This window comes from Mixophyes fleayi, chromosome 7, assembly GCF_038048845.1.
Source record: "Mixophyes fleayi isolate aMixFle1 chromosome 7, aMixFle1.hap1, whole genome shotgun sequence".
NCBI classification, from domain to species: domain Eukaryota; kingdom Metazoa; phylum Chordata; class Amphibia; order Anura; family Limnodynastidae; genus Mixophyes; species Mixophyes fleayi.
Genome location: NC_134408.1, coordinates 143614581 through 143641244, shown reverse-complemented (window position 1 = coordinate 143641244; position 26664 = coordinate 143614581). Strand labels below are relative to the sequence as shown.

Sequence of the window (26664 nt, the reverse complement as noted above, 5' to 3'; positions counted from 1 at the left end):
TTTCTTTATTCAAGTCTATCGGTCCTCCTCCTAACTCCCTTGTCCCGGCTTTCTCCCCCAGTTAGTACCACCCTGTTTGTGTCTCCCCCTTTCCTTTAGGATGTAAGCTCTCAGGAGCATGGCCCTCTTTCCTTGTGTGCTTCTTCTACTGTTCCATCACCCCCTGTACCTCTTGGCCGGCTTCCCTAGCCCTGTTTTCTTAGGCTTCTGCCTACTTCTCGCTGATCTCTACCATCACTTTCACTCATTGTCCCAGTAGTAATTTGATTTGCATTACCATGTTACCTGTTACTGTGTATATATTTTGGTTAATTTTTTGTTCTTTCTGTATCATGTTGTGTAATGTACAGCGCTGTGGACCCTTTGTGGCGCCTTATAAATTAAAGATAATAATAACTTCTCCTCTTCTTTAGAGATGAACAGGAAACTGATTTTTATTAGAAAACAGCAAACTGTTTTCTTGAGAACATTTTACACCACACTAATATTTCTATCCTGGTTGTTTTGCCATTGATTGTATTTTGAGATCTGTATCTATTGGGAAATATCCTATTATACTTCTCTCCATTCATTTTACCACTTCCCTTTCCAATGTAAAGCCGACGACACACTGCAATGATCTGCGTGTGATACATTAATACGAGCACGAAGCCCCGTAGTGATCCGATCGTTCTCGGGTAGGTTAAAAATTGCGTTTTTGGGATGATCACCTATATCGCTTGTGTGTCCGGTCCTCTTCTGTCTGCCCAGACAGGCCCCGATACAGTCATACTACCTTGTTCATGGCCAATTTGGTCACAAACATGAGTGGCCAATGTGGTGAGCAATCAAGACGCCTGGTACTTGGGCCAAGGGAGAAAACGCGCCCACTTATAGACACCTTTTCCTTCATAAGTGCACCACAATGGGGTTTTATTAATCAATGTTATCATTGTTCTAATCCTTTATGTATCCTTATGGGATCATTATTTAGGCACATCAGTCCATGTACATCTTACAATCTAATCTTATTACCAAAAACACACACCCGGCCCATTTAGTCACACGCCAGTTAAGCTGCCAGTATGTCTTGATCGGTGGAGGAAACCGGGACACCAGGGTAAGTCCTACCAAATACAAGGAGGACACAAACGCCACGCAGTTCGCACCTTGGCTGGAAACTTCTCCAAAAGCCAGGTGTGATCATGTAATAACCACAATAACACCATATAAAAATCAGTAATTTCCAGAGTGTTTTGCAGTTGCTGAGCAGCTCCGATATTGTAATTTTTAAATGGGGACTTTTCATCAAATAATGTTGGCTGCATTTACTTGGCTTTGGGTAATTTCTACAAACTTGTGTGCACAGGTGGGATTAGCGGCCCCAGCTAGTTTTTTGTTTTATATTTAAAACCTACAATTCCATGTAGTAGGTAAGTTTTTCACTCCCTCCATGTAGCTGGATTTTCCCAGGACTTCCCCCAGATCTTCTCGCAGACCCGGCCCGTGTGAAGACGATCAGATCTGTGTCTGGGGAAAGAGTGTTCAGTTAAATTTGATTTGCAGTTAACTTGTCTCCCTATTTAGAGAGAGCTGATTTCATGCTTGCTCTTGTACTACAGTTTGGCATGGCGTGACCTGAGAGGGCCGCATGCCACCAAAGAGATTTCAGCTTGGCGTTGGTCTTCCCATTTTAAAGCCCACCTTAAGAAGAGAGGACATGTCTCCATTGAAATAAATGTTTAATGTTAGATTGGATAAAACTATATTTAAAGAGATGGGGGTGGCAATGTCTCCCTGACCTTTTTACACAGGGATGATCTGTTTCCTAGCAGCGCACAATTGCTGCATAGACCAGTCTACAACATAACTGTCGCTCGGCTGGGGAGCTATTTCTGTAATGACAGTTGTTTGTCTGGCACCAGCAAATGACTTCTCCCATCAGGGTGATTCAGCCTGTGTCTGAGACGTACAATTTCATGATTGCTTTTGTACTCCGTTATCGCTGGATGTGACCTGGAAGGGCCGTATACTGATAAACCTTCCTTCTCAGCAGCTTGTGCAAGCCTGCCGGGTGTCCGTTTTTTATTTAATACGCCAACCTTCAATGCGTGGGGGATCCAGGAATGACAGATAAATGCCCCCTTGCCCAGATATCAATGGATTATATATTGAGATGGTACTTCTTTTTTTTTCTAAAGTATTTTAAAAATAATATTCAAGCAATTTATATTGGTGTCATAGGCACGATATAGGTTATAGTGCAGCCTGTTCATAATGGTTTTTGTGTATTGGGCAAATCAATCAATCAATAATCAATTTGGGTGGAACTTACACTCTTGTGTAGCAGTGAAATGGAACATGTAGCCCTAGTCAAACAATGAGCTCTATCCTCTACACTTGCAACGCAAAACGTTCCCGTAATTAATAAAAGCAGGCTGTCCGTGATGTTGGCCGACGAGCCGAGATCATTAGATTCCTTTACTTGAACAGGACACATCTGTAGCTCTTTAAACTTCATCTGTATATAGAAAAATAATTGGAGCCTCTTGTTCTGTTGCAGAGTGATATAAATGTGATATAAATGTTTGTTGCTGTATACTTATATTTTTCACACAATTACTGTGTGCCTATTCTTTATTATCTGCTTGTCATACTATTAAACCCTTTTTCGGGCAGTTGTGAGACACATTTTCTCTGTTTTTAATAAAGGGAAAATGAATTCATCCCAGGCTTGTATTGTACAGCTAAATAATACGTAACCAATCCAGCTGTCCGTTTCCTCTTCTGTTTGTCTCAGTGACCATAGAACTTATTTTACTATATTACTAAAGAGCAGGAGTCCAGTTTATTGATCATCTTGGGACTATTGGCCACGCCCCTTCACCATACAGTCGTCCAATCATCTGAGGGCATGGATGAGAACTGCCTAGCTTATTAATGGGCAACAGGCGGCCCTCCGAGCGATCACCTGTGGCCCCCGGCTCTCTCCTGCTTTGTCAGATTTGTTATAGCTTGTAACACTTGTTTACAATGCCTGCTGATTAGATAGGTGTCTCTGTCTTTAATTTAAATGTGTTTTTTTAACTTATTACTGAGATTAAGGGTAACGTGCTGCTCTTTTTGAAGGTTAGAGGGTCGGTGAAGTGTATCGGGTTGCCTATGACTGGCCTGGTTCCTTCACTTTATTAATAATCTACGGTGCCCACACTAGACAAATGACCGGCTCTGTATACAAATCTAATCATTTTTATTATTCTGGACCATTTATGGTGATTTGTTCCGTACATACGGTAACAATGGTGTCACTCTCGCTCAGGTGGCTGACCAAACTACCACTTGTGGGCCTACATTTAGTTTTGAGGGCCTGGGGTGCGACTCTGTACAGTCACCCTCTGGGAAGGAGAAACCGGTTTAAAATATAAATAACTGTATGGCTTTGTTGGTGTCTGAACCCTCACGTAAGTATGAACTTCACCCAAAAGTGCAAAAACACACACTTCAATTTTGACTTTGAAGTTTTAAGCACTTACCTGTTATAAAGGTTTGTGTACCCAAAGACCGGAATGGTCTAATGAGCGTCTGTCTTTTGTTGCACAATGCTCCTGCCTTCTCCAAGCAACACGAGAGTGTTTAATGAGTGACTCAGGCTGACATTTGCTGCTCCGTTAATGGATTTCTGTGTGTCTAGCTGCTGTGCGATACTTTATCATCTATTCTCCTGCCATGCTCCATTGTGTCCTTCCAAGTTGTCCGGGTAGATTCTATCTTGTTACAAGGAACGTATCTATATTGTGTTTCCGTCCCCAGGAAAACTCTCGGTTTTCCAACTGATTTCATTATCTGCTAGGAAACCGTCAATTTATAACACAGCGCAGACTAATAAACACTGATCTGACAGCGTCTCAGAATAAAGCTGGGTCATTAATGTCTGCAGCAATAGGACAGGACTGCCTTAGAAGTGGTATTCAGCTTGTACGGATGGGTAAACGTCATTGCGTTTTTTGCATTGGTGACAAATGTCCCAGCTGCTCGTGGTGGAAGAAGTTTGATCGCAGCTTATCTAATGGGTGGTAACTGGTGAGTTTAGGGCGTAAAATGTTGCGCTGAAGACTGCTTTATCTGTGTGCCGACAATTTGACACACCTGCAGTGATTCACCTTGTGTGAAACATAGAAATTGACGGCAGATAAGAACCGTTTGGCCCATCTAGTCCGCCCATTTTTTAACGGTAACCTCAAACCCTATTTGAACCTTTTAGCTCTTTGTAAGGATATCCTTATATATCTATCCCAAGCATGTTTAGATTGCTCTACTGTATTATCCTCTACCACCTATGATGGGAGGCTATTCCACTTATCCACTACCCTTTCTGTGAAGTAGTTTTTCCTCACATTTCCTCTGAACCTACTTCCCCCCCCCCCCCAGTGTCAGTACATGTCCTCGTGTTCTAATACTTCTCTTCCTATGAAGAATGTTTCCCTCCTGCACCTTGCTATAATCCTTGATATATTTGAACGTCTCTATCATGTCCCCCTTTCCCTTCTCTGCTCCAAACTATACATATTAAGATCTTTTAGTCTTTCCGGGTAAGTTTTGTGCTGTAGCCATGTATCGTTTTAGTTGCCCTTCTTTGTACAGTCTCTAATGTATTTATATCCTTCTGGAGATATGGCCTCCAGAACTGAAAACAGTATCTAGATGAGGTCGTACCAATGACCTATACAGTGGTATTATTACTTCTTTCTTTCTTTCTGCTACTGATTCCTCTCCCTATACAACCAAGTATCTGACTTGTCTTCCTCATTGCTTTGTTATACCACTTTCACACTGCTGCCCCGGCAATATCCCGGGTTTTTCAAGCCGGGTTTTTGCCGGGGCTCGGAGCGTCCCAGCTCAGAAACACCATTCATACTGCACCTTGGACCCGGGAATTTCCCGGGTTGACCCCATTCATACTGCACAAGTCTGTGCCCTGGCAATTTGTGGGAGTCATCACCAGAGCAGTTTTCATTGGCTGAAAAATGAAGACTGGATGCTGCTCCAGTGTTTAAATCCTGGCAGAAAAACCTGAACTTTGCTTCCTTTCACACAACTAGTATTTCCCAGACTTTGTACCTCTGTAATGTGGGATATCGGCTACATCAGACACCCAAATAAATACACAGCACTGCACTTTAATCAGGACAAGTAACCTTTAAAGGGAAATATACTCTATCTATTAGCATGATTTATATATATATATATATAAAGTACAATAGTGATGGTGTCTTCTCTATATATCTCCAATCATGTATACCCAATGGTATATTTATGTATGTAATAGCCATTAATAAAATTTCTGTAAACTGCCCTTCTTTTCATATACATTCTTTGTATTCTCCTGCTTTAAATCCTCCAGAGACAGGCAGACAGCCAATCATCTTGTTTTCTGTGCAACCCGGGTTGAAAAACCCGGGTTGCACCATTCATAGTGCAGGCAACCCGGGTCCGACCCGGGAATTACCCCTCGATAAATCCCGGGTTGAAGACCCGGGATTTTTGACTTGTACCATTCATACTGCACCAAGACCCGGGTCGTTTGAGCTCGCCCCGGGAAAAACCCGGGATTTTGGTGCAGTATGAATGGGGTATTACATTGCTCACCTGAGATAGTGACTCCTAGATCCCTTTCCTCCTGAGAAATTCCAGGTTTAAAGTTGGTGCATAGTCCATTTAATCACTCAAAATAATCGGGGTAGCAGATGACCCTCCCCACTCCTATCAGTAATTTGGATACATTTTTGCAATTTGCCTTTTGGTTTAATGCTGGTATCTGGTGCCACTTTCAGTATATGACTCCTGTTAGGCTCTAAATGCTTGTGATTATATTCCAGAATGTGTCAGTGGTAAGGGAGTCTTTAGCAGAAAATGTGAATTTCACAAAATTGGTTGTTTGAAGTTATTCGTGCAGCTTCTACCAGAGAGGTCCAGGTTGCCAAAGTGCCCTGGGACATAATTAAAGGGGACCTACACCTAAAATATATTCATCTCTTTACTCCACCAGGATCTGTTGGAGTTGGTGCTTTTACACTGGAAAGTGAATCAAACGTATATTGTCTGTGTCCTTATTTCCCCATTACCAATCTGAATTTTTAGAGGGTGCTCTCTTAACATTAGCTAGAGTTATTATTCACCCAAAGCTCAGAATGTTTTCGTTGAGTCTCCCACCCAGGAAAAACAGATTATTAAAAACATTTTAAACTTTATTATGTTGCTTTTAAAAATATATAATAAATTCAATTCGAGCAGACCCCACTTTTAATTGTTTTAGTACATTTTAAAAGAGAAGTATTTGATTAAAATATAAAGTGAGCGAGAAAAATGAAAAAAGTTTTCAGAAATATTTAAAAATGATGCTGCACTATTGCAGTAACTATGGTCGCTGTGTGAGGTGGTCTCCCGTTTATATGGGCATCTGAAGACTCCTGGTAAATTTAATGTAGGACTGGAATTGGTCTCATCCCCAATTCAAACCAACTTTTATTTTCTCTGGAATATCACAAGGCTTCGATGGATAGAAAAATGCTGTTTTCAGACCAGGGGGTAAATGTATCAAGCTGAGAGCTTTCCGGCGGGTTTGAAAAGTGGAGATGTTGCCTATAGCAACCAATCAGATTCTAGCTGTCATTTTGTAGAATGTACTAAATAAATGATAACTAGAATCTGATTTGGTTTTTCAAACCCGCCGGAAAACTCTCAGCTTGATACATTTACCCCCAGGTGACCTTCCTGAGATGAATTTGCCATCTGGACCGCCCCCCCCCCCCTCTGGAGGTGATTTCTTAGACATAGCAAGAAACTCACCTCCTTGCAGAGAGAAATGAGTGTGTAAGGGATTTCTTGATCGGGTTACTTTAGATTCTGTTGCATTGTTAAACGGTTTTAGATGGGAATATTTACTTAGTTTTGCTTTATGGAAACAGGAGAGCGATGACTGCAAAGCCTTAAGCTGCTCTCCATATGGCTTAACCACCGAGCCACCAGCTTGATGGAGTCTGGCCGTATTAATTTACTTCCTTCGCTATGGCCTGAAGAACAGAGCATATGGTCTGGGTAAAACTGCAGAGGCTTACTTTTGTGTGAAGGTGACCTAGATGTCCGGTTGGGTGGGGGGGCCGGGGAACCATCGTTTGCCTGCTGACACTGATACACCGTGTATTCTAAAGCTCTGTTTATTATAATGATGTGCGATACGCCTGGATGGGTGTACTGCTGTTCTGTTCATTGTAAACCCTTTTATAAAGGATATATAAGCTTATAAGATTGCAGACTCGGAGTGTTTTCCGCATCACGGTGCTTATCCTGCTCCCTCGCAGCTGTGTTCTGATGGACTGTACACCAGCTGCTTGCAATCGTATGCAGGAATTATCTGGGATGATTTTAAATATAAGTTGTAAATGGCTTAAGTCACTGAAAACCACTTGTAGGATTTATGACTTGTAACTGCCAAGTGCTTTTTTCTTTTATTGCAATATTTAACTGGAATCCTAGAGAACGGTCGTGTACTGGCTAATACACACAGGACAAAACAATTCACACTATTGTTATGGCAGCGGTCTTGCTATGTTTTTGATTTATTTTTCTGCTGTTTTGAAAATGTTTTCTTGTTTTGTTTTTTGTTATTTCTTTGCTATAAACAATTATTTTTTTTATTCTCGGGTGTCAAAATAAAATATTTAGACTTTAAGCTCTCTGGAACATTAAGGCTGGGTACACACTACAGAAAATGTCTCCCGCTGTGATATCTTTTAACGATTTTACCAACGACTGAAAGTCCTGCTCAGCATGGGCCATGCATCTTTACACACTATACACGTTTTATACGATTTACCTTCATCTGTCATAACCATCGGCTGAAAAGATTGTGACGCTATCGGGCCTAACAGTTGTTTATCGTGTGATTGGCCAAATAATCGGGAAACTGTAGTGTGTACCCAGCTTTAGAGACTGAGTATACCTTTATAAGACCAAACTTGCCAACTCTCCCGCAATGTCGGGGAGACTCCTGAAATTCGGGTAGGTCTCCCCTACTCCCGGGAGAGCAGGCAAGTATCCCGCAAACGGCAACTTGCTTTAAAAAAAGTACGCGATTCGTGATGAAGCTCGTCATTTTGTCCCCGCCCCCGTGACAAAAACGGCATTTTGTTGCGAGGGGCAGGGCCAAAATGTTGCGATTCACCGTGCCCCGCCCTCCAACCACGCCCCCCTGCACAGGATCTCCCAGAATGAAGTTTTAAGAGGTTGCAAGTATGTATAAGACCTATTCTTATTGTGTAATAATCGTTTATCAATCATAAGTTGCAGGTTGTTTTCTAGTTTGTAAATGGATTGACAGTAGTTTTTTTTTCCCCTGCCCATATATAGGACAAGAATACATATCTGGATATCATTCATACCTACATGGAGGTACACGGCACTGTCCACGAGAAGGGCACAGTCCACATGCCCAATTATGTGAGCAATCACGGTATCCTCAGCGGCCGGGACCTGCAGTTCTTGCTTCGAGAGACCAAAGTGAGTGCACGCTCCTTTCTGACACCATCGGTGCGCCCTTGCACTCTGTTTACATAGCTACTGGTCCTGCTGAACTGTTGTGTGAAATGTTGGGATTATTCTTCTTATTAGACTTTGCAGAAAGCAGCGCAACTTGCACCATTACATGTCGTTGAAGGTCACGGTGTATTGTGTGATTGGGTATGTAGCAGTAGGTACGGTCTAGCAAGCTTTGTGTCGAACACTTGTGTCTAGATTCAGGAGTACCGGTGCCGCAGTGTTAAATGAATGAGCCTGCTGCTTGGGGTGTTGTAATTGCATTTTCTATCTTTAATGCAAATTCCTCTGTCCTCTTATACTACGGAACTGCTGAAGATTGTCTAATGCTTCTCGTTTGCAAACTGGAGCCCATAACTGGAGGCAGGAGCAGCAATCTGTTCCTGTTTTGTTTGTTTTTTTGTGTATTTTTATTATTTTTATTATTTGTTTAATTTTTTAATTTCTTATTTTTTTTTATTTTTTTAAATATTATTTCCTCTCACCATGAGCTATATAAGCTGATAAGTGTGTAAAATAGGAGACTGGTCCCTAGCTCTCCAAATGGTTATGGAGCTACATCACAGCATGCCCTACTAGCCAGTGGCTGTGTAAAGGCTGGAAGGACAAGCTGGAACTTGTAGTTCCACAACAGCTGTAAAGCCAAAGTCTGACTAAATCTGGTCTACATGTGCCCTTACAATGACAAATGATGATTGCCGTGGTAGGGACGCTTGCCTGCCTCTTGTCTTTAAAACCATAAACTTGTGTTTTTCATGGGTACAATCTTGCTGTAGTTTGACACTGATCTAAGCACAAGCTCAGGCAGTATACCATTAACTGAAGAGCGGCTGTAATGTAAACCCCTATTATACTAATACTCCATTCTAAATATAATGCTGCACTAATCCTCTATTTACTCTCCTAATTCCTCGTAGTGCTGTACAAGCAGATAATACATTCACTCTGTAACCAAACCATCAATTTTCCTGTAATATTGGAACTGTAAATAGTTCCAGTGTTGTGAGCAAATAATCTCTTCTGAGCTGAGTTGTTTGTTTAAATAACCCCTTTGCCTAAAATTTTGATATGTAAATCTAACAAGTTACTGTTCCACCTCTTTTATTAAGACTCTTCATTAAAGTTTGTTTCCAAGATTTAAAGATCGGTAATCCGCCCCCTTCCCCTCCATCTCACATGGTAAAACTGGATTCCCAGAGGTCTGAGACCAGACAAGGTTCCGCTAAGCTGCAGCTTATGCGTTTCTGTTACCTAGGAGACTTTAATCCAATCGCAGGCTCTGGTTTCTGCTCCTTCCCAGAGTGCTGCAAGATATAGAAGCAGCGGTTAAGCAAATGATAACTAGAATGATGGACATAGCTAGACGTAAACTCTTCAGATATTTCAGGTATATTATTAAACTTGTTCTGCAGAATATTGTCGCAAGAACATATTCGTGGTGGAAGTGCATCGGTATGTGCTGGTATAGCATATCGGCTTTTCTCCCCACTACATTCGAGCTGCACACATGCTCTCTAAGCAGGCACTTTGCTTGCAGGTAAGCGATTGGGTCATAGAAGATTCGTAGGTCGAAACGCGTTCCTGAACTCTGTAGATGCACCAGTGACGCCACGTCCATGTAAACTGCAACGTCAATACGGGTTCATACAGCACACCATGAGAGAGGGACTGCTTCATCAACCTCAGGGCATTACCCGTACCTTCCAAATGTCCCGATTTTGTTTGTTCCGTGGGTGTCTTCCATTCACAACTGCTCTGCATAGCAGCGGTGGACAGGTGCAACGCACTTGGTACTGCTGCAGTTTTCGGAGGGGAAGGGTGCAGAGGCGAAACTAGCGAGCTGTGGGCCCCGGAGCTGGGAAGCGGGGAGGAGGGATCCGGGGCCTACAGCTCGCTAGTTCCCCATGCAGCGGGCCCCATTATCTCCATGGGCCCTGGTGCACGGCAGCTCCTGCACCAATGGTAGTTCCGCCACTGGAGGGAGGTATCTATCATCATCAACATTTATATAGCGCCAGCAGATTCTGTAGCGCTTTACAATTGAGAACAAACAGTAATAAAACAATACTGGGTAATACATACAGACAGAGGTAAGAGGGCCCTGCTCACAAGCTTACAATCTATGGGACAATGGTTTGATGCACAAGGGTAAGTTCTACATTATATTGAATATTTGTCCAGCTAGAATGCAAAGGTAAAAAGTATTTAGTGAGCTGTATGGTCAGTCACACAACTATGTTGGTCAGAGGGTTGTTGTCTTGTGTTGGCTATGTAAAGAGTGGTAATAGGGTAACCTAGGGAGATTAAGAGGGTGGTAGAAGAATATTATAAGCTTTCCTGAAGAGGTGGGTTTTCAGAGAACGCTTGAAGACTAGAGGAAAATCTTACTGTGCAAGGGAGTGAATTCCATAAAGTGGGTGCAGCCCGAAAAAAGTCCTGTAACCGAGAATGGGAGGATGTGATGAGAGTGGAGGAGAGACGCAGATCTTGTGCAGAACGGAGGTGTTGAGTAGGGAGATATTATAAGACAAGTGAGGAGATTTATGTCGGTGCAATTTTGTTGATGGCCTTGTATGTTAGTAGAAGAATTTTATATTGGATTCTTATATTGGGTTCATTCTCCTTTTTTTTTTTTTTTTTTTTTTTTTTTCCCAACACCACCTAGAAACAACCAACACACACTTTGCAAAGGTATAATAAAAATGTTTCAATTGGTCCAGTTGAAATCATTTGCACTTTATTAGGAAAATTGCATTAAAAAATCTGAAGTATAACCTTGCATAATTAAATGTTTTATATTCTACTATATAGTGTTAAAAAGCATATAAGATTAATTTCACACTATCAAAGCCCTAAAGCCCCTGACCATTCACTAAGAATTTCCATACCCGCACTTTTGAATTCCCACTTCGACAACGGTGTCCAATCATATTAAATATTTAGTTATATACCCCCCTCCCCCTACTTGCGGACAGGCAGGGGTCTAATCACTTCTTTTACCACACAGTGTTTGTTGCAGTAAAATTCCAAGTTCCTGCTGTTACGTTGTTAATTATTTAATAAGAATGAGCTGAAAATGTAGAGGACAGCAACCTGTCCCGTTATATGGTCATGTTAGTGAGGACAGGGCTGCATGTGACAGGGGCAGTGACATGATGTGAGGAGGGGAATGGAGGCAGCAGGAAGCCACAGACTGTGAGTTATATAGTGGAAGGAGCAGGGGCCCCAGCAGCACAGAGTATATCAGGAGATGAGTGATGGGTCAGTGAGGACAGGGCTGCATGTGACGGGCAGTGACATGATGTGAGGAGGGGAATGGAGGCAGCAGGAAGCCACAGACTGAGAGTTATATAGTGGAAGGAGCAGGGTCTCCAGCAGCACAGAGTATATCAGGAGATGAGTGTTGTGTTAGTGAGGACAGGGCTGTATGTGAGAGGAGCAGGGTCTCACAACAGTAGAGTGCAATAATGTCACATTGAATGAGGAAAGAAGATTATGGTGTCAAACGCTTCTACTTGCAATTAATATTTTATTCCTCTGCCCCCTATCTGTAGTGCAGCTGTTGTTAGGCATTAGGGAGACTGATGTAGTGTAGTTGATGCTACAAAACACAATCAATTTAATGACTGTTCAGTCAGCCAATGTAGTAGAAATGGCTAATTTAGCCTTCTGCAGGACATACATTTGAATTTTTACATTAACATGCTTTTCTGCCACAAAGAAACCAGCAGCCAGGGACATATGTCTGTGTCTTCCTCATTGCACTGACCAGCAGCCTAAATAGCAGCGACCTATACTAATGCAAAGTATGCTATTGGCTCTTGCTATTGGAGCCAATCCTTCTGGACATGCTGCCATCTAGTGGTCACTTGGTGAAATGTTCATTTGAATCCTCAGCTATTCTGCACTACACAATGTACAACAAAACGTATGGCCATAGCAGTCTTGTGATGTGATGTAATTAATATACAAACTGTATCCCCTGACTCATTGAGCCTTCTGCACAATAATTAAAACATTGTTTTTTATGTTCTTTCCCCACAAGCTATACATGAAAGATCTGTGAAAGAGTAACTGACATCAAAGGATTTTTATTTTTAGTGTTCCTGAGAAAACCGTCAGGTTTATTTTTTAATTCTGTTATGCTGAGAGGTTTGTAGAGGATGGGCGAGGGAACTGAGTGAATATATTTTGAAGCCAAGTGGTTTATAAAACCCCTTTTATGAAATGCAATGTACATGTTTGAGAATTTCCAGTTGCACATAGCTTTATATAGTACAAACACTCAGAACCTGGCGATCCTCATAAATGCAGCTTTTGACCCTCTCGCGTGCGCTCTCTAATTCTGGCAGTAACTAAATGTGCGTGGGCGTGATTTCTGTCCTTCCCTGTGAGATACAGTTCGGCGTTTACACCCTATAAATAAGACAAACACTGTGTGGCTGATGTGTTAAATCTGCTGTGTGATATAATTTCATGGCGCACTTGGTCTGATCGTCCGTCTCTTCGCCCACACACAGTGGAGACAGCTGTTTTGTGAGCTAAAATGATGTTCCAGAGAATGCAAGACTCTGTGCCTCAGCCTCTGTGCCTCAGCCTCTGTGCCTCAGCCTCTGTGCCTCAGCCTTTGTGCCTCGGTCTCGTGGCTCCTAGAGAATTGATCAGCTAAATTTTATGTGGTTCAAATAAATGTCTGTCTTCACACTGGCATATGCTGATTCAATAGTGTCCTAAAATAAAATGCATAGAGACCGCGCTTACTATGTGTTCATATCAAACATTTACTTTTCAGTATTTTCCCTCTTTTTGTATCTGTCACTCTTCTTTTCTACAGGTTTTTCTAACACGTAAGCGCAGCTGCGGGCCCCTTGAACACGCAGGCTTTTTTTATTATATATATATGTATGTATGTATGTATGTATGTATGTATGTATGTTAACCCGTGCATGATACTCATGCATTCTAGTCAAATCAAGCTACTTAAGGTGTTAAAAAGGTTCTTGTCATGCATTTGGGGATAGGCCAGGCCTCCTCAGGGGAAGAGCGTTACTTCCCGACGTAAGCGCCCTTTTTTAACGTGGTTTTGTCCACATGTCACCACCTCATCATTCTTCTCCATCACCTCATCCTTCATCTTCATCGCTACATTCTTCATCAAGCTACTTAAGGTGTTATAAACTCCCCACTGTCACCCCCAGCAACCACCAACCACTCCCAACTGTCACTTCTCCTTCAAGAAATATATAGGTCAGTGTATAACTCTGCCCAGCAGGTGGCGCTGCAGCTTGGGGGGGTTTTTTTCACACACGCCACTAGGCATTTATATAGTAGATATATATATATATTTGGTACTTTTGCATGAGCCCGTTGGTCTGACTGCGTGCGTTCTCTGATCTGGTCCTTAATGCACAATCTACTGTATGCAGAGGGCATACAAAGGGTTATTTTTTCTTCTGTAACAGATGAAGTTATTGGCCTTTCGTCATCCCTTGCTGCAAAGAAAAAAAAATATATGTATAATATGTGCCTTTCATGCATTTATTAACATATGAAAAGTATTTTAAAAGCGAATAGGCGTGAATGAGTGTTTAATGTTGGCCATAGCAAATCGAAATGTTGTGTTTTGGATTTTTGGGGCTTTTTCCCAGTAGCAATGTCTGGAGAACTATAAATATTGCAATGTGCTCAGTAGCGCAGATTATCCACACTAGAAGTATTAGTTTATTGATGGTTGAATGTCCACCTTTTATCCTTTAAATAGATTCACAGAACTCTATCACAAATGTTGTTGTTGTTTTTCAGCTGTTTGTAGGGCTCGGGTTCCCTTATGAGGGGCCGGCTCCCCTTGAAGCTATCGCCAATGGCTGTGCTTTTCTGAACCCCAAATTCAACCCAGCGAAAAGCAGCAGGAATACTGACTTTTTTAAGGGCAAGCCAACCCTGCGAGAGGTGAGTGGTTTCATTTTAGATATATCTTAAAGAATGTCTCACCTCTCCCAATTACCTGATTCAAACAAGGGTGTCTGGAACTGCGAGGGGGTCTGACATAAGCCACTTTATAAATGGAGGTCTCTTGTGTACATGAGTGTATATGTAGAGATGCCTGGTCACAGCCAGCTGGTCAACTATGGTTCATGGCCCAGACCCCAGATGCTAAAAGTTTGGGAAACTCCTTTACCATTGAACTCACAATTATTGTCCAATGTTCCCAGTCATATTCTCTATAAGGAAAATACATCAGAACAGTACATGTCATAATCCATGTTTGGGGAGACCTCTGTACAAATTTGTAACCAGTGTAATATATATATATATATATATATATATATATATATATATATATATATATATATATATATATATATATATATATATATATATATATATATATATATATATATATATATATATATATAATATATATTATATATATGTTAACCCGTGCATGATACTCATGCATTCTAGTCAAATCAAGCTACTTAAGGTGTTAAAAAGGTTCTTGTCATGCATTTGGGCCATAGCCCAGGCCTCAACCACCAACCACTCCCAACTGTCACTTCTCCTTCAACAAATATATATATATATATTTTTTAAATCTTTATAAACACTTTTAACAATTAACAAATTAAAAACATCTTAGTATAGCAAATTTCAGCCCTTTTTCTGAATTTTTTTTTCCCCACACACTAAGAATTTAGTAGGTCAGTGTATAACTCCGCCCAGCAGGTGGCGCTGCAGCTTGGTTTTATTTTTTCCACACACACAGACAGACTAACACACGCCACTAGACATTTATATTATAGATAGAGATATATATATATATATATATATATATATATATATATATATATATATATATATATATATAAATATATTTATATACGAGCCCCATAAGGAAGCTATAGAGCTAATGTGTCTCCCCAAAGAGCCCATACAGCATAATCATGTTTCCTATGCACACACGAGGAAAATTATACTTATCATATCTCTGTTCAACACATTTGTTATGAGTTATAAATATTATAACTTGAATTCAGGGACATAACAAAGTACAATAAAACAGGTTAGCAAACCAGCCCCCCCACCTGCATTGAAGTCACATGAGAAAGGATTGAGTAAAGAAAATATTTTCAAATTGTCTTTGGGGATCAGTTTACTACTGAGAATTGTCCAAACCCTCTAACCTTTCCCCAGGCAGCAAATTACATGAAAAATATGTGCGGTATTTGTTATATTTCTATATTTTGTTTGTTTTATTTACAAGAAACGGTGCTGCATATATTTTCCTGTATTTCAATTTATCTCCATTTTTATAAATGTTGTCTTTTTGTCATATTAAACTCCATTTAACGATGTTCTGTCTTTGTGCTCTTAAAGAATTCATGTGTCAGATGGGCTTGGTTTTTATATCTCTACATGTAGGCAGGTAATTGTTTGGTTAAAATAAGTTTTATTTCCTGTTTGGGATCAGTCAGGGAGTGACTGACGGCTATCCTAAAAGTGTCAGCCCTTGAACTAAATCTAGACAGACTAGGTGGTTTAGTTTCGATTAACCCTTTCACGCCCACGTGTCTTGCATGCCCCCGGTGTTCTATGGCATGGCTCACGGTTTAAGCCTATTGAGTTGAAAAACCCATAAACAATTTGTTAAAACTGGAATGCATTTCGACAAGGGTATAGTTCACGCCACTGTTGCACACTAAACTGTGCATTTTTTTTATTTTATTTTCTATTATATACGCTATCTTTGCAGCTAACATCCCAGCATCCATATGCCGAAGTCTATATCGGGAAGCCGCACGTCTGGACAGTGAACATCAATGATCCTGAGGAGGTGGAGAAGGCAGTGAAGGCGATATTAAATCAAAAGGTTTATAATTTCTTTCTATATGTGGTATTTATCGTGTGAGTGTTTCCAGCCATCCCGGTCTGTCCAGAACAATGAATAGGCCGCAGTTTAGCATACCTGTGATCTTTGTAATGTATCTGTCTGTATTATCGTACGTACTCCCTGAATGGAACATGAGATTACAAAGTGAGCTGGCATTTTTAAATACCGCTTTTGGATAAAGCTCAGCTTGCAGGTTGTCAGAATGATTGTAAGATCCTTATTACATGAAGACATGAATCCCTTAATATCTTCAAGAGCGTTACCTGGACCCGTGAACGACTCGGATGTTAAATTTACACATTTGTAGTAAGTGGCGGAAGCGTCCTCATTCCTCTTGATCTTACCGCGGTTAGCACTAGTTTATGGACCTATCGCCCAGCTGAATGCTGGTCTTATGTAACTTAACGGCTGAGCAGACGTGAAACTAGTAAGCAGGGAATGTCTCCCAGCTGGCTGTGCGTGAACCTAGATTTAATCAGTAATACTCATTATGACCATTGCATTTAGAGACACAAAGGACCCATTATAGGAAGAGCATACATTTAATCTGTTTATATATAATGCCCTGCCAGTTCAATAACATAGATCCCACTGTACAATGATTACCCTCAAGGATGCATCTGATTAGCACTAGACTCTCTGACATGGAACCAGATAAACTATCCTGTGAGTGAAGGAGTACATTGCCAGCTCCTGGTCTAAGAGCAGATGTATTGTAATATTATTCGCATTTGTGTACAAGTATGTATATGTTTATGTATATATGTATGTGTATATATATGAGTTCAATTCCCAACCATCGCCTTATCTGTGTGGAGTTTGTATGTTCTCCCCGTGTTTGCGTGGGTTTCCTCCAGGTGCTCCGGTTTCCTCCCACACTCCAAAAACATACTGGTAGGTTAATTGGCTGCTTTCAAAATTGACCCTAGTTTCTGTCTGTCTGTTAGGGAATTTAGACTGTAAGCTCCTATGGGGCAGGGACTGATATGAATGAATACTCTGTACAGCGCTGCGGAATCGGTGGCGCTATATAAATAAATGATGACGATGGTGTGTGTGCGTGTGTGTATGTATAATGTTAGTGCTGTAACACTAGGTGCTGGTACTATATTTTGGCCAGTACAAATAGGGTTGGAATTGGCACCCTCAATCTAGTTCTCTAATTCTCCTGAAATGTTATTTATTCTGTTTAGTACATTACAGCTCAGTGATCTGCAGAACCGCGCAGTCTTGTCAGTCTCGTAATGTATCCTCTGTTTTATGACCGTAGTAAAGACAAGAAAGGGTTAAATACATAACCGCACTCGAAAAATAAATGTTAATGACAATAAAATTCCACTCCAGCGCCCGGTAACTATGTAAACGCTCCTCTGGACCACACTGACAATAGAAACTGCTACGCTGAGAATGCAGAGCCTGCTGGATTGATGGTAATGGACAGTGTCAAGGGAGCGTTTCTCACCAATCCTAAAATATTCATCCCATTTCGCCTGAGCTGCTGTTTGCAACATAAATGTTCCCTGATGTGACAAATGAAGTTACACGGTTTTCTTTGCACACAGAATGAACCTTACCTGCCCTACGAGTTCACGTGTGAAGGAATGCTGCAGAGGGTGAACGCGTTCATCGAAAACCAGGTAAGAACCAGCTGGATGCAATGCAGAGTCATGTGACCAGGTAAGAACCAGTCAGGCGATGCAGAGTCATGTGACCAGGTAAGAACCAGTCAGTCATGTGACCATACAAAGTCAATTTAGCGCTCTCTTGTGTTTTTATACTCGCCAGCTTCCCCAGTTCAGCTCACTAAGAGCTATCCCAGGCTGATTTGCTGCGAAACGCATCATGATTGCCCGGCCCCCGCTGCTCGTCATAAATCACGGCATTGAACAGATGGGGCGGGCCCATGATTACTCAAATCCAATGATCACGCCCCCCGAACATGTCCCTTGGGCTTCTTCTTCATTGGGTCCCCGAGGGGAGGTCCAAAAAGTAGGCAACCATGCTCTTGAGAAAGTAAATCTAATTATTGGGCACCTTTGACCCACAGGGTTAGCGCGTACATGAGAGTCCAGCCTACCGCCACTGTTTGGAGGCAACAGGCAGACTTTAGTTGACTGCCTTGTTCCGTATGGACAGTTAAAGGAGGTCTGTCACCAGGGGAGCCAGACACTTTTTGGGCTGAAATAATATTAATGTCAATACAATCTGTCTATTCACTTTGAACCAGTACCTCATGAATATTAAGCAGTGCTTTAGTGATGTCATCGGTTCCAAGCAAATATAGTCTGCATACTGGTTCAGCCCACAATATGGCTGCCTACACTTTATAAAGGTGAAAAGTCAACTTTATGCAACCAATACCCAAATTAGGATAGCCCTGGCACCTGACAGAGACTGCTATGTTGTGGCTGAAGCAATTTTCAGCCTATCGATTTTGTAGGGTGATGTCACTAGTTCCCAGTGAATCGCTAGGTCACGTTCTCATGGAAACTGGTTCAGCTCACAAAATGGCCGCCGCTTCTGTGTGTAGATGACTGGTGACTTTTCATTTTATTGCTGTTAATGTGAGTTTGTTGGTATGTTGGCATCACCTGTTCCAGAGTGTAAATTCTTGCATGTAGTTATATAACCTTGTCTGTTACAATAACAGTATTGCCGTATTATGTGATGTTGCCCACACCTCTATATCATATAGGGCTTGTTGGATTTGGAGCTTGGTTGCCACCTATTGGTGGACACTTTTAAATGCAGGCTAAAAACTTGTTCTACTGTCCATGTGGGACTATTTGTAGTGTGCCCGTTTCTTTGGATCATTAAAATAGGACCCCTTTCCTTGCTCTTCTCTCTGCAGGACTTCTGTCACGGACAAGTAATGTGGCCACCATTAAGCGCACTGCAGGTGAAATTTGCAGAAGCTGGGAAATCATGTAAACAAGTCTGCCAGGAAAATCAACTAATCTGTGAGCCCTCGTACTTCCAGCATCTCAACAAAGACAAAGACTTGGCCAAGTTAGTACAGCTGCGCTATATACGTTATGTCTGTACTGTTCCCTGTCTATATACTTCATTCAGGTCTCCAATTAACTGTTTTCTTTTTTTTGCCTGTGGCCTTTTTCTTCAAGGTAGTTTATTCCTCAGCTTCATTACTTCTCTCTCTAGCAGTCTTGGACACCTGAGCCCCCTGTCGTTTGGCAAATACCCCCAGCCCGTCTGTAAGCGATAATCCGACCGCATACCACAGTCATCTAATTGGCGCTCTCTCACCACGGTGTCTGTAGCAGAAAAATTTAAATCACTTCTGCCATCAACAGCAGCAGAAATGTTTGTATCCACTTAAAAGCTTTTGTGTGACAACAAACGATGGCCAATTAGAATATTGTTATAGAGATTCAAAAAAAAAGCTTCTACATAAGGTGTTTCTTTGGTGACGATAAAAGAACAAAAACTGATACGTTTCTTGGGAGAATATTAGGTATTATTTAAAAATGAGATTACCCTTTAATTTTTATACACCCATCCGTGTCAGTATATTCTTGTGTAGAGCAGAGAGATTTACCAGCACAGGTTTGGAGTGATAAACCGGAACGATAGGAATAGGAAGATACGCTGGCTACCTGTCATGTCGCGCACTAATGTGTTGAATGTATTTCTATCACAGGTTCGGCATCCACTGCCAATCCTCTGACACCGCCAACGACATCCTGGTCCCGTCCATTGACAAAAAGAAAAATCATTGTGTGTTTCAAGGGGATCTCCTATTGTTCAGCTGCGCGGGGCCCCATCCCACCCACAGGAGGGTTTGTCCCTGCAGAGACTACATGAAAGGACAGGTGGCGCTCTGTAAGGACTGCCTATAGCATCCGCTATTCCTCTTACCATGGGATTGGGTCAATCAGCGGCTAGGTGCCAGGGCACGGGTTGATTCTTGCACCCCACGGAATCTAACAAGTTTCTCATTTCCCAAGGAGCGCACTTTAATGTCACTTTCCGAGAAGTCTTGGAATTTGCATCATGAATCGCCTGAAAGTAACGGTTTAGAAATCCCGAAGCCCCCACCGCTGCGCTACGTGAAGATTGATTAGCTGGTAACGTGGTTAACTAAAAAAAAAAAAAAAATCTGCTTTTGCAATTTTTTTTTTTATTATATGTCAAAAAAAGCAGTACATGGTTTTGGCTGATCAGACTTGTCCAATGGGATGTATCCGGAATGCCGGGATGCCTCGTCGGCAATCATTCCGCTGCATGCTGCGATTTGACGATGACGTGGAAGAGCCCCACAGACCCGCTGGCTGTAATATGACTACTCGCTAACGCATGACTACTCCGAAACGTCTTCAGCATTATCTACTGATGGGTTGCAACGCTGGTGTTGCAAAGTAACTGAATTGTGGGATATGTTTAAAGAAAAAAAAAAAAAAAAAATTACAAAAAAAAATTTAAATTTGTCTTGTAGGCGCTATAAGAAATACGAAAAGAGAAATTCTCAGTTTTTTTTTCCCACTGCTGTTGGATCACGTGACGCAGTGGCTCTGCCGACCAACCGGATCCACAACCTGCTTGTCTCTTCCCAGAAGCCTCTGGGAGAAAATATTTAAGCGATGGAAACCATGACATTGTTGTGTGATGATGATAACACTGATGAAGGTGGTATAGACAAAGCCCGTACTTTAAAAAAGACGGTAGCAGTAGAAAACTAAAAGAAGAAAAATATATATGTGTATATATACAGCTTGTATATTTATTTTTATTTTGGGGGCATGTCTGTGAGATAATTATGTATATATTTTAACATATGTGAAGTATTTTTTATTTGGATATTTATGATGCCGAAAAAGGTGTACATTTTAAGTTTGTAATAATTTTTGTTTGTTTGCAGGTAGAGATATTGTTAGGCCAGTATACCTATCATACGTATACAGTGGAGGCAGACATTTTGTGGGGTGGAGCTATATTCAGCTGATCTGTTTACAAGGAACTTGCTACATCACTTGAGGCATGGGGCACAAAGTGCCTCGCTGATGTCACGAGCTCGGAGTGAATTGATAGGCTGCATTCTGACGACTGTTTGGTTCAGCCCGCAACAATGGCTGCCTCCGCTGTGCGCAGGTGGCGAGAACACTTTTAATATGGCTTCTGAGTACTCGCAGCACAGTGTGTGTTTGAAGTGGGCTCAGCCGAATAGGCTTCTATAGCGTGAGGCACCGCAGCCGCTGATGAACTACAAGTGCCAGCTTGTAGTCTCTTTGTGACTGCCGTACCTCAGGCTGCCTATTGCTGTATTATAGGTACTTACGTGCTTTTCTAAAAGTTTATTTCAAAGGTCACAGAGATTTGTTATTACAGACTCTAATGTTAGTGAGGACTAAAATCCCTCCACTGACCAAAATTAAAGGATAAATCAAAATACGATTTGAAATCATTGCATTGGATGCGGAACAGTGCATTTAATTTGTTTGAAAACTGGTGAGAGACTGGGAGCTGTAAACATGGAGAGTTATACAGCGAATTTCCAGTGGTTATAGAACTGCACAGCTCAGTGAGCCAGAGGCACTGCTGGTACTTGTAGTTCCACGACAGCTAGAAACCCACAGGCTGCCTGCCACTGAGCAGTATATATGCAGTACGTGCAGGCTTCCTGTAAGCTGTATGTGTGTATCCAATTTTTCATTTTTATAAGTAGAGATCAATTACTTGCACCCTAGCACAAGTTGAGGCTTGATATATTATAACCCAAAGCAACACTTTAAGGGGTCACTAAACCCATCCATTGTTCAGTGTTACCCTGGCACTCCGATACAGTATTACCTCCATACTCTCTTACGGACAGATAAGGCCCCTCCCACATTTTAGGAAAATGTCCCAGTAGTGTCCAACGCAGCGACTGAAGTCATTCGAGTTACTGTGTCATCACTGGCTCCACCCCTGTGTGTGAATCGACCAATCGACACAGTGCATTTCTGAAGAGCAAGGCTGCCAAGCTGTCAGTCACTCTGTGACCTCCCTCCTAACGTGGCTCCCTGCTGCAGAGGGATGATGGAGAGCATGGTGGGATTAGTAAATTCACTGCAGTTATTTCATGTATAGTATTTAGCTTGGATGTACAGTCATTGATCTATATTTAATGTCAGATAGTGGCTTTACTTGCTCTTTACAGCCAATGGGATTTCACCTTTCGTTAGTCTTGATAGATACTAGTTGCCGTGGGTTACAGAAGTGGCACATTTTCAGGTCCTGGTATTGCAATACACCCTGCTGGTTTAATATGGAAAGTAACAGAGCATGTAACACATTTGCTGTTTTTAGACTGAGTACGTTCACATTTCTGATGCTGTAGTTAAGGCTCAAGTTTATTTATTGCATTGAGAGTTGCTGCTTGTTCGTGGCTGTAACGTGGCCAATTTAAAAATAAAAATTATATATCCCTTAAAGAACCTCCATTGTTGGGCTCTCTTGTCAGAGGATTCCTCTTTATGGTCACTAGGGGCATAAACGATCCTAATTAGTGGGTGCATGCCCTCCCTTCTCTTAATGGCTATGACCAAGTTTGGTTTTTTTTTAGGTTGGGGGGGTGGGGGTCATTGGTGTAGACAGTGACAAATAATGGTTGTGAGGAATCCTAAAACCAGGGATCGCTGTACAGAGGAGTATTCTGTTTGGCAGAGCGGACCACTGTAGGGTACAAGTAGGGCCACATATTGGGCATAATAATTTAGGTTTTGTTTTAATGTCACTTTGGTCCTGTCAACTGCCCCAGTCAGATATGTACTTTCATTGGTCCCCCTTGTACTAGACTGATCACGGGACCCCGGGGGATGGGGGGCCCACGTACCACCGGATGTAGACTCACAGCTATAGTTATTTTTCTGTCCTTTCCAAACCTACAGTGGCAGAGACACTTTTGTTTCTAAAACTACTTGTATGCTGCTATTTGTCTCCTATTTGCAGGAAATATAGGGAGGAGAGAGATGATAGATTTACCAATATACCCTGGTATCTGTTCCAGAAATGACTTCTATGCTTATCACCCTTGTTTCCTGTTTACAGGTTGCATGTTTTCTTTTTTTGTTTTTATGAAATCCTTAAGCTAGTGAATTGTCATTTGGCCCAATGGGGAAAAAAAAATCTAGTTTGTAATGTATATTTTCCTTATAATGCATAGTGTTTTCTTAGAGCAAAGTTTGCATGCTGGGACTTGTTGTTCTATACCAGTGCGAGAGGAGGGGGGAAAAAAAAAGGTTGAGTGAGTAAAATTGTGCTATTTGCTGTAACCCATAGTAACCAATCAGACTGTAGTGGTAGATTTAGCAAACATTCTAAAAAGAAAAAGTGAAGGTGTTGCCCATAGCAACCATTCAGATACTGGCTGTCTAGAACATGATAACTAGAATCTGATTGGTTGTTATGGGCAACACCTTCACTTTTTCTTTTTAGAAAGTTTGAGAAGTCTATAGCCACAACGTATGAGTTTAAATATTACAAACTGTCCATGAGGCTCAGTCACTGCCGTAAACTTCTCCTGTCATCGTCACATTCTGCTGTTTATTATATTCTTGCCGTCGTCTCAAATGTAACCTAAATGGGCATTCTGTACTTTATTTGTTGCACTGATCTGTTTGTGTAAAAGGCTACAATTTGTATAGATATAGGATGTATCCGCGATGTTATGCGACGTCTGTTTTGTAACCATTCAATGTCCCACATTTACCCAATTCTCAACTGAGGGGTAAAAATGTTTCAACAAATTTGTTTTGACAGTTTCTACCCTAGTAACCTTTATGCTCGTTCTCGCTCCCATGGGTAACAAATTCCTACAACACACACTGTTCAAATGACCGAGGACCTCAGTATCTCATTTATATGCATCTTCTTTGCACATGTACAAATAGAATTGCTTCTTTGTTGTTTGTGACTTTTTTGCATTCTTGGGGTGTCACTTGCAAGTTTCGTAGATTGTGTTTTTTTGTGTCTCTTTTGGAAATGTTGATTTTGTTTGTGTCTTAATTTAATTTGAATACAGTATGTGCCTTTTAACTTAAGGTTGTTTTGTGAAGTGGGATCTGTTTGAACATTTATAACGGGACACAACACTCTCTTGCATATTTAACTTTCTCTTTTATTTATTTTATGTATATTGCGTAGCTTGTATTGTGCTTTAGTAACTATTTCTTTTTAATTTATTTTAATGGTGATGTCTAACCAGATTTTATTTAATTAATAATTCCCAATTAGATTGTTTAAAACCATGAGAGAACCGTTAAGTATAATAGTTTGCAAAGGATCACATAACCAAAACTGATACTACAATATGAAACTTGAGGGTAATATACATTGTTCAGTCCCTGACATCCATCTGCAGCTCTATTGAAAAGTAAAATTTCAATAGAAAATTGCCTTTCCTCTCCTTTACAGACAGTTGAAAACATCTTTTTCTGAATCCTAATAGGATGTGATGCAGATCAAATAGCTGAGACTGCAGTCTGTGAAGCTGCTGTGACATCACTGCCCCAAAGTAAGAATCCACCAATCCACAGCGTTCATTTCTGAGACTGCAGTCTGTGAAGCTGCTGTGACATCACTGCCCCTGAGTAAGAATCCACCAATCCACAGCGTTCATTTCTGAGACTGCAGTCTGTGAAGCTGCTGTGACATCACTGCACCTGCCCCGAGTAAGAATTTCTGCAGAGCAAGTCTTACAAACCTGTCACTCTACCTGTTAAGAAAGCATAATTGCCAACAGTAGAGGTGGGAAAATCAGGACAAAATGTAATAATTCCCCTAATCCACAGTCATGCCCACCATATTATTAATTTATATTCTCTGGATGTTAGAAGCGCTGATCCGTTCTTTCACTGTTTGCTAGGAAACAAACATAGACCAAGAATCACTAAGATATAAATCACAAATTCTGTTTGGCCCCTCCCCTACAGTACGATTGGTTGACACACAGTTCTAACGCTGAGTCAGCCAATCCTAGACAAGGGGCAAACAGAGTCTAAACTGCTCAACCAGCAGTAATATGAGGAGAGAAGGGACCATTACTGTCCTTGATCAGTACGAGTAACTTGTATAAAAAAACACACACACATTTACCATTAGCTAAATATTTAGGTCCATAGAATTACCCTTTAAAGAAAATACTATTTCCAGATTAAACTACAATTGATATCATCGTGCAATTGACAATTAGGTTAGGGATTGACTAAAAAAACAAAAACAATGGTGTACATTACCTAGAGTTCTGCTTTTTGGTTCTATATTAGCAAAGCCCTAAACGTAGATCCCACAGCCTTTATTAATATTTATATTCTAGCATTTCGGGTAGTAATATAATTTGGTGACCGCCTTTCACTTATAGCTGTAAAGCTGAACGTGATCCAGTGAGATTCGGTGTCTCCAGTCTGACTGGTGAACGCTGGTAGGGGAGATATTCGGATGCACTCCTCCAGCATTTCCTTCCTCGCCTGCTACTCGCCCTGCCCGCACACCCATTGTGTTCCGTTATATACTGTTCCAGCATTTCACCATTTGCAAAGTAGAGATTGTAACAATTTGTATAGTGTTGCTAAAATACTGAGCTGCACTGAGAGAGTGCAGATTTCTGAGCAGTTGTAAATGTCTGATTATGTATCTCTAACATGAACCATGATATTCTCATTGTTGTAGAAAATAAATTCTAGGGAAACTTTATTTTTCAATAAATCTTTTTTTTTTTCCTTGTGTGAACTTTTGTCTTGTGTCTCTGTCACTGACGCTCAGCGGATTCCTTGCACGTCGTCCGCTACAAATCTGTTACCCCATTATAGAAGTAAGGTGCAAATAGTCATCATGATGATGGGTGACACCTTTGTAATAGTAAGGATAAGTCATACTTGCCAACTCTCCCTGAATGTCCGGGAGACTCCCTGATATAGGGGTGATCTCCCTCACTCCCTGAAGAGTCTGGCATTCTCCCTGATGCTGAGCCAGTACAAGACGTGGTTGGCTTCGCCATCTGTGGCATGATGACACAGTTCAGAAATTGTGTCCTATGTCCATGTATTGATGCCTATGGAGGTGGCCATTTTCATGGAGACCAAGATTTAATCAAACACTGACAGGTAAGATAACATGACTTCAGTAATGGAGACAGAAATGTAAAAGACACTTCAGTCTCTAGAGATTCATTAGTTGCTTTTCTTTAGCGCAAAGTTGCCTACTCTCCC

General features: G+C 41.3%; 1 protein-coding gene across 5 annotated transcripts in view; it reads left to right on the top strand.

Moving 5' to 3' along the window:
- MGAT5 (alpha-1,6-mannosylglycoprotein 6-beta-N-acetylglucosaminyltransferase) overlaps positions 1-26185 on the top strand; it is an 87847-nt gene extending 61662 nt beyond the window's left edge. For 4 of the 5 annotated variants that reach the window (XM_075180961.1, XM_075180963.1, XM_075180962.1 and 1 more), the window contains exons 12-17: positions 8386-8535; positions 14374-14520; positions 16325-16441; positions 18025-18099; positions 19314-19471; positions 20121-26185. In XM_075180961.1, the coding sequence (XP_075037062.1) occupies positions 8386-8535; positions 14374-14520; positions 16325-16441; positions 18025-18099; positions 19314-19471; positions 20121-20319 (846 nt within the window). In that variant the 3' untranslated portion in view covers positions 20320-26185. Of the gene's footprint in view, positions 1-8385; positions 8536-14373; positions 14521-16324; positions 16442-18024; positions 18140-18177; positions 19294-19313; positions 19472-20120 lie in introns of those variants that run through there. The other variant, XM_075180965.1, reaches the window with a different exon arrangement.
- Positions 26186-26664: the final 479 nt, after the last annotated feature.